The following is a 9,034-nucleotide window of genomic DNA, read 5'->3' on the forward strand; positions in this document are numbered from 1 at the left end:
CTTCACACTCATAGCCAAGAAGAATGAGATGAATGATTAGCCACCCGCAAACATCTTTTTGTTTTGCATGTAAATATAAAACCGTAGATATGAACGTGACGAAATCTGGTAGCAACCACCATGCAAAAAACCCACCTGTTATGTGTGTGGTTTGAGATATCGCTTGGAATCAAACAAAACACACAAATACCAACTGAATCACCAAATCATGTTTGATTTTTTATTTGACTCATTCATCTTATGTATGTTTTGATAGTCAGATGTTTTTCAGTGTTTGCAAACACCCTGCCATGATGTGGGGTCCTATTAACCTTAAGACAACAGGAGAGGTGTTCAGTCACACAAAGGTAATTCAGATTTTTGTCAGAACTGGAGGTGAAGTGATAAGATTACACATCGGATACCTGACTCTGACCCAGAAAACCATGTTCCCTATCCTTAATCATTACCTTGACGTCATAACTTATATGCCTAAACTTAACCTAACCCTAACCCTAACCTAACCCTAACCAAAACTTAACCTAACCTAACTTCAATGTCGAACTTCATTTAACTTGTAATGACTGAAACTACAAGTAACGCCAATTTTTTCTTTTTTTCGGTAACCCCAATTCTAACACTATAATCGGGACCAGCCCCCCAAATATGTGGGGCCTATATGTCTGTTTTTAATACCTATGTGGGGTCCTCAGGTCCCATGATGTTCACATAGACCTGGCTCACGCACATGCATAAAGACCAAGCCAGCTGTGCAGCTATGACAGATGGGCGATATTAGACTACACAATAATGCCGCTAATAGAGGAACTATTTGCCAACCTCTGAGTGAGGGAGTGACAGGTAGCCCTAATGAGCAAGCAGAGACACACCCTGAGCTAGACAAGCGAGGGAGAGAAAATGAGAGTGAACGAGAGAAATGAGGGAAAGAATGACTGTCTTAGATGAGTGTGTGTTCTTTGTGTGTAGGTGAACTAGTTTTTCCTCACAAGTATAGAAAAAAACTGTAAAATCTAGCAAATTGAAGACATATGGCCCGTTACAGCTTACAAAGTTGAGGTTATGGTTAGGTTAAGGGTTTTAGGATAGGGAACGGGTTCGTTTTAAGGTTACTTTTCTCATGGTACTCAATTGGTGGTCCTCACGAAGATAGTAAAACAATCCTCATTGTGTGTGGGAATATTAAACACTTGTAACAGAACCACTGGAGGAGATGGGCTGTCACCCTTGTCAGGCAGCTGAGACATTCATTAAAACACCCCCGCTGAGGTGGGGCAATGGCATTTTCCGCCAGGTTATGAAAGAGCAGGGGTGTTCCACAGATGGACCAGATAGGGGGAGATAGGAAATGCAGGCCTAGTGATCAGCAGGTAGATAAGCATTGGCACCCACACATTAAAAAGATTAAGAGAGCATGTTTTGGCTGATTAAAGGAGCGATGTGAGTGTTTGTGTTTGGTATATGTGTGTGTGGCATGTGTGCGCGTGTGCGTGTGAATTGCAGACAAGTCTCAAGCGCAGTGGAACGAAACTGGCCATTTCAAGCACAGTCAGACCTCCCAAGATGAATGTATCTCACAGGTGATCGCCTGCTCCGCCATTCGGTTGCACAGTCCCCATCAGATACGCAGCCCGGGGCCCTCTTGTCTTTCAATGAAAGATAACTTTTTTTTCCTCCAAACTCTCAGTCTTAACCGCCTCTGTCGATCACCCTCCAGGATCTGCTATACACCTCTTCCTTCTCTGACCAGCATCTTTCTCTCCGTTTCCCGAAGAAGAAAAAAATATTCTCGGCTCTCGGGTTCCCTCTTATGTGGTTAGCCCCCCCCCCTTCATTCCTGTCATAGAAAGACAGAACAAAGGTCAGAGAGTTAGTGACTGAGTGATACACAAAGCATGAGGCAAACTGATAAGACAAAACTGAACGAAAACAGCGAGGCAGCGATGTCTGAAAAGTATTTGGATCGTGGAACTTGTTTTGCACTGCTACAATTCCCATGAAGTTAAAGTTCAGACCGTCAGCTTTAATGGTATTTCCATCCAAATAAATTTTGGTTCCCTAAAATGGATCCCCATTCTAGGGAATCAAAAGAATTTAGACTAATTCACGTGTATTAAATAATTCTTAGTAGTAATTTTCATGTATACAAAAGTTTAGTATTTTGTCCCATAGTTATGTCCCAGATCATGTTGTATCGGATAGAATAATGCAAATAATGTAGTCATCTTATAACTCAGTCATTATTCAAGACATGATTACACATAATTGTGGTGGCATCCAGAAAGCATCTCGAAACACATTCAGTATTCATTTGCAATTAAAGCGACTCCAAAATGACAGAATGCACAATTTACCATTAATTCCAATTGGACAAAAAAAATAAAAAATAACGCATGTATCTCCAGCACAACATTTCTGTCAAGTTGAATATACTTTCAGAGTTTGGAGCTAACATTTTGTTTTAAGTTGTGATTAAAAAAAAAACATTTGATTTACTAAATTCACTTGGAGTTCTGGGACATTCTTGGTCGCCGGGGGTGTTGATGATGTCAGCGAGATGCAGTGGCAGGGTGCCGTTGAAACGACACACACACGGGGGGGTGAAAACAAAAGAGTGAAAACAAAAGAAATCAACGATTGATGGACAGACGTAGTAAAAAATAATGTTATGTAAAACAGGGCGTGAGAGTAAGGATGACATCTCAAAGGAGGGTAAAATTAAATAATTACTAAGCCAATTCCACAAACGTTACTGGAGGATAAAAGCAGAGTCTAAAATGATATATTACACAGTGATTACATAGTGGAAAACTAAGCAGGGGCTTAGAGAAGTTATTTATTACAGATAGAGTATACCTCCGCTTAGAACTGAAAACGTGTGATTACAACAGACTGGAAGATTGTCTCCCTCTGGTGGCCTGAAAGTGAAGCACACACCTCATCTCAATGAGGTTGTAACGCTGAAGCTCTCCAGATCCAGTTAGCTGACAAGTGATTAAGCTATTCTAGCTCTGGAATACATCAAATAGTTCCTGGAATGGCGGGGTTTGAGAACCACTGACCTAACTGTGAGCTATTTGTGTTTGCAGATCTAGCTAATCAGACTAAACAGCGCTCTAAACCAGGTCTGTGATTATAGCTCAAGTATAAAAACTACTAAACTCTCCAAATGATGGCAATGAGTGACAATGAAAGAACCTTGAGGGCAGCCCAATGAAATCAAAACATTTTATTTCCATTTTCAGATTTTGAATAAAAATAACCATCTTCCCATTACCCCACAGCCACGCCCTCCACAGAGCAACAGGAACAAAAACAACAGACACATTCTGTTTTATCATCACTAATATAACTGACCCCACATTCATGTGGCCACCTTTCATCTGAAATATTGAGAACAAACTCATTTTAACAAAAATAATACCATGGAAAAATGGGCAACTTCAGGTTGGATCAACACTAACAGTTAGGTTAATTTACCTAGGGGTGAGGTTTCCTCTGGGTACAGGTCCGGGATCAGTTTCCCCTCCCCAATCCTAACCTTAGCCATTAGTAGGTAAATGCTAAACTGACCCCAAATCAGCATCTAGGGACAATTTCACTGTACCTATAGTTTAGAAAGTTCCGTTATCAAACTTGAAAGAAAATTAAACATTTACCTTAAACATACAGACAGAATTTACATTTAACTACTTGATTACTCTTCATTACAGCCAGAAAACAATTTCCTGGTTGTGTTCAAAATGTTTATCATTCTAAATCATGTTCCGGGAACCACTGATATTATATAACAGGAACAATCCAATGTGTTGTTGGGGAGGTATAATGATTTCAGAGAATGATTAAACAGCAGGTTGCAGTGTGTTAGCACTTTCTAGTAGAATTGGTGTCTTAGGTCAAGATTCAGCTGAAACGCAACGACTTAGAAGCTTGGCCTTCCCTGAGCTCAAACATGGATACATAACCAAACATTTCTCTGTGAACTGCTCAAACTGGAAAAGGGCCACATTATTACTAAATAGCGGAAGCTCGCTAGCGTAGCTCCGAGAGTAGACTGTCAATTTGGTCCGGGGCAAGGCAAGGCAACAGCAGAGGATTGTGGGAATGTTTGTATGAGGTACATCTCAAACGTCGCCCTGTGGTCCCTTGGGGAATGCGGCATATCTGTTCAGAACCGAGCCCCGGGTCTGAATTTAGCCCGCGGCCCTCAACTCTTTTTCTACCCCCAATATTTCATCTCTTCAATAAAACCAGTGAAAATAAACACCTAAAGACAGCCTGAAACACCTTTCAATGCTTGGGGAAAAAAGTGGCACCCTGTTACTCAATAAAGTGCACTAAAAGAGTACTGGGGCAAAGGGGGAATGAGGTGCTGCGGTTCCCCCGAGGGAATGCCTCTGGTCAAAAGTAGTGCGTTACACATTAATAGGCTACTAAATTAGACAGACGTCATATTACCTCCATCACTGTCTGTCTCAAATTACAGTCTATTAAGTCTATTTTAGGTCTTCCAACTAGCTCAATGTCCACCAGTCTGTCTTTCTATTCACCTGTCTACCTTTCTCTCTGTCTGTCTGTCTGTCTGTCTCCGGGTCCGCTGGTCAGTCCGCCTACTCCGTCTTCTTTTTGAGCGCCGGGCGGCAGTTCCAATAGTAGATGAGCTGGGCGGCGATGAGGCCGTTACACGACGAGGATATGACGTAGGTCAGGGCCATCAGGGAGTCACCAGTTTCCTGTCCGACAGCGAGAAAGAAGCAAAGGCCGCGGTGAGGGGACGATCGGAAAAACACGGCTCTAAACACGCCGGCTCTGGCTCACACCCGTCTTTACCTGTATGGAGGTGAATATCCGGGCCAGGGACCCGGCGAACAGCATCAGCACAGTGATGGCAGACAGCTGACCCGTGTGTCCGTTGTGGTAGTTTGTCAACACCTGGATCAGCTGCAACGGCAGAAAGGGATACGATTAGCCACCGGGATTCAAAGCCATGTCACCACACAACGCAACACACCGCTCAGGATGGGTTACTCTTGCATTTAGAATCTGAGGTAATAACTCTAGGTAAGATTGTATGTTTGGACTCTCTTGGACTGTCAGTCTCTCCCTCAGCCCACGAGGGTCATTAAATACAGGTTTAAGGGTCCCTGCGTTGAGATCCTCTAAAGGAGACAGTACACATGCAAGCAATTTAACCAAATGCTAAGGTGAATTTACACGCGCTCTTATCCAGCTTGACCGACAGGAGCAAGTAGGTCAAACTGTTTCGCTCAGGGACCGAAAGAGAGATGTTCCATCATGTCAGCCCGGGCTGGGTTATACAAAGAAAATATATAATCAAGATAACTTGCCTGAAATTCCTCAAAACAGACTGTAGGCCACTGAACTCACTTGGTACGACTGATAATATTATCGCTCATCTCATCGCTCATTTTTCCTTACTATTCAACGGATATGGCGAACGACCCACACATTGGCAGAATAACTTAAGGAGAGCAATGTGAAGGGGCACTGTAACAAGAGAGGCTCCGATTGGCTGCTGCATTAAGGATGGAAAGACGCATTTAAATCTGATCGCTTATATGCCCTTGCTTAGTTCCTAAATAGATGTGAAGGAATGTATTAACAATGTCATTACCAAAATCACCAACGTTTACCAAATAGCCAGGACATGACTGAAAGAACGGCGTCTGTGCTGATTTCAGGTGCCTTTCGGTTACCAGCCCGAGGCTCTAAACTGCCGCCTAAACATCAGATTCCACTGGTTGCAATGAGATACGTACATATTCATGTTCCACGTACCCTGCCGATGATGATGGCAGGCATGTTGAAGGCCTGCATGGCCATGACTACAGCCATGGGAGTGACTGGGGAAAGCAGAAGAGCCACCAGACCAGAGTAGACCCCCAGGAACAGCACACCTGTGGGGCGAAGGGGGCAGACAGAAGTTAACCTCCCGTGGACAGACTACATAAACCGTACTGGAAACGGGGTTAACACACATGGAGCGCCAATTCAGGTAGAGCGTGAGACCAACCGCGCAGGAATATAGTCCTGGTTTAACCCGGCCTGGACGCCTGTCGGCTTGCGAACGCGTCTAATCGTTCGCCAACTCTAATGCCGTACATTGTGGCGTTCAGTGTTACGCATCGATCACTGCGTCAATGTACAAAATGGCGTCCATCATCTGGGTGCGTGCGGGACACAGCATTCGCCACCTTGCTATGATTTTCATTGTAAACACAGGTTGCACACATACGCCACTGAGGATATTCTCCAACTGCCTCAGCAACGACTACGGCCCGTATATTGGCGTCAGCTGGGTGTTTGCGTGTCTCTTGCCTTTGGCGGTGCTGCCTCCATAATGCATAATGAGGAACCCGATGGTCACCGTCTGCAGCATGAGGAACAGGGCTTCACCCCAGGAACTGAGGAGGAGACACACAGCAAGTCTTTACCAGTACCTGGATGTCATTGGACGGTGGTGGTGAGTGCAAAAAAAAAAAGCATCTGCTAAACAATATATATAAATGTCATAACATCCCAATACTGTCGCTCGATCTCCAGGGAGTGTGTGTGTTGTTAGTACCTGAAGGGAAAGCTGTTAGCGATACTATAGGCCATGGTTCCTGTGATAGCCAGTAGCTCCAGCAGGACCGAGTTGAAGCTGAGACCCTCTGCACTCTTAGCCCCCATCAGCTTCAGAATCTGGGGCAGCTTCACTGTAAGTGTGTGTGGGGGGGGGGGGGGTTATTCTACGCATTATCTATATGTTTTCAAACTATATTGAATGTCCCACCATCCACAGTTATGTGACAGACATAGGGGGAGTTGCTTAGCATAGGCACAAATGGTGTGAGAAAAGAAGACAGTCAGAAAAGCAATGGAGATGGGAGAGAGAGAAGGAATGGAGGAAAGGAGGGATAGAGAGAAGGAATGGAGGGAGAGAGAGACCTACAGTAAGGTAATCTTAGACTTACCCATCACAGACCCTAGGATGATTCCAATGCCCAGTCCTTTGCTGAGCACAATCTTCAGACACGGAACTACGAACACAAACAACCAATCATTGAACTAGTCCTGTCAATGAGAATGGGCAATGTCCTCCTACACTTAACATAATTATAAACTCAACACTTTTGTTTTTGCCCCCATTTATCATGAGCAGAACTCAAAGACCTAACACTTTCTCTATGTACACAAAAGGCCTATTTCTCTAAAGTATTGTTCACCAATCTGTCTAAATTTGTGTTAGTGAGCACTTCTTTGCCGAGATAATCTATCCACCTCACAAGTGTGGCATATCAAGATGCTGATTAAACAGCATGATTATTGTACAGGTGTGCCTTAGGCTGGCCACAATAAAAGGCCACTAAAATTTGCAGTTCTATCACACAGCACAATGCCACAGATGTCTCAAGTTTTGAGGGAGTGTGCAATTGGCATGCTGACTGCAGGAATTTCCACCAGAGCTGTTGCCTGTGAATTGAATGTTAATTTCTCTACCTTAAGCCGTCTCCAAAGGCATTTCAGAGAATTTGGCAGTACATCCTACCGGCCTCACAACTGCAGACCACGTGTAACCACACCAGCCCAGGACCTCCACATCCAGCATCTTCACCTCCAAGATTGTCTGAGACCAGCCACCTGGACAGCTGCTGCAACAATCGGTTTGCATAACCAAAGAATTTCTACACAAACTGTCAGAAACTGTCTCAGGGAAGCTCATCTGCATGCTCGTCATCCTCATCGGGGTCTCGACCTGACTGCAGTTCGTCGTCGTAACCGACTTGAGTGGGCAAATTCTCACATTCGATGGCGTCTGGCACTTTGGAGAGGTGTTCTCTTCACGGATGAATCCCAGGTTTCACTGTAAGAGATACCGTGACGAGATCCTGAGGCCCATTGTTGTGCCATTCATCCTTGACCATCACCTCATGTTGCAGCATGATAATGCATGGCCCCATGTTGCAAGGATCTGTACACAATTCCTGGAAGCTGAAAACTTCCCAGTTCTTGCATGGTCATCATGCTCTGGATCGGCGTATACAACCGTGTTCCAGGTCCTGCCAATATCCAGCAACTTCACACAGCCATTTAAGAGGAGTGGATTCCACAGACCACAATCTACAACCTGATCAACTCTATGCAAATGAGTTGTGTTGCATTGCGTAAGGCAAATGGTGGTCACACCAGATACTGACTGGTTTTCAGATCCCCCCAATACAGTGAAACTGCACATTTTAGAGTTGCCTTTTATTGTGGCCAGCCCAAGGCACACCTGTGCAATAATCATGCTGTCTAATCAGCATCTTGATATGCCGCACCTGTGAGGTGGATGGATTATCTCGGCAAAGGAAAAGTGCTCACTAACACAGATTTAGACTGATTTGTGAACAATATTTGAGAGAAATAGGCCTTTTGTGTACATAGAGAAAGTATTAGATCTTTGAGTTCAGCTCATGATAAATGGGGACAAAAAAAAAAAGTGTTGCGTTTATTTTGTTCAGTGATTTTGAAGTTATTGAGGAACAAATACTGATTGATGAGCAGTGGCGATAACCAACGAGGAACTTCAATCAGAGAGGAATTTGATACAACCAATCATGTGATGCCCTGTGGATAGCGCACACCTCTAAACTAGTTCCTGTTGTCTTTTTAGCGGGTTAGATTCCTAAATGTGATCGGTGTAAAATATTTAATTACATACTGTCCTCAAAAATAATACGACTTCTTAATTGCAAGATAACAAGAAAATAACTACAATCGTCTTGAAAAGCTAGCTAGCTCTTCATTCAACGATAAATTCCCGTTAGCAAAAACATTACACTTACCGTCCAAAAAATTAAAATTAAGAAAAAACTCATCGTAACATGATTCTGGCATGAAATAGGTCAAAAGGAGCCCTTTCAGGGGGTCCAACACAGAAGTCTTTGGACCTTCCATCATCACAGGGGTCGCCATTGTGGAGTTGTGGCGTGACGTAGAAGTGTGCCCTTAATACCGCTTCCCCCACGCTAAACAGAAACATAAAGCAATG

The 9,034-nt window shown here is 43.8% G+C and overlaps 1 protein-coding gene across 3 annotated transcripts; it reads right to left on the reverse strand.

Annotated features, from left to right (window-relative positions):
• Positions 1-206: 206 nt before the first annotated feature.
• mpdu1b (mannose-P-dolichol utilization defect 1b) lies at positions 207-8,986 on the reverse strand. Of its 3 annotated transcripts, XR_002196113.2 has the most exons (9): positions 8,829-8,986; positions 6,975-7,040; positions 6,584-6,716; positions 6,337-6,422; positions 5,797-5,915; positions 4,828-4,938; positions 4,556-4,730; positions 2,494-2,520; positions 207-1,834 (listed from the first exon to the last, which is right to left on the reverse strand). XR_002196113.2 is itself a non-coding variant. In XM_010899170.3 (7 exons), the coding sequence occupies exons 1-7, from the start codon at positions 8,956-8,958 to the stop codon at positions 4,608-4,610; spliced, it is 768 nt and encodes a 255-aa protein (XP_010897472.1). In that variant the 5' UTR covers positions 8,959-8,986; the 3' UTR covers positions 3,212-4,607. The 3 variants fall into 3 exon arrangements, 1 of the variants encoding a protein (XP_010897472.1); XR_004575364.1 differs by lacking the exon at positions 2,494-2,520; XM_010899170.3 differs by lacking the exons at positions 207-1,834; positions 2,494-2,520 and having other exon boundaries at positions 3,212-4,730.
• Positions 8,987-9,034: the final 48 nt, after the last annotated feature.

Source organism: Esox lucius, chromosome 24 (genome assembly GCF_011004845.1).
Source record: "Esox lucius isolate fEsoLuc1 chromosome 24, fEsoLuc1.pri, whole genome shotgun sequence".
NCBI lineage: Eukaryota > Metazoa > Chordata > Actinopteri > Esociformes > Esocidae > Esox > Esox lucius.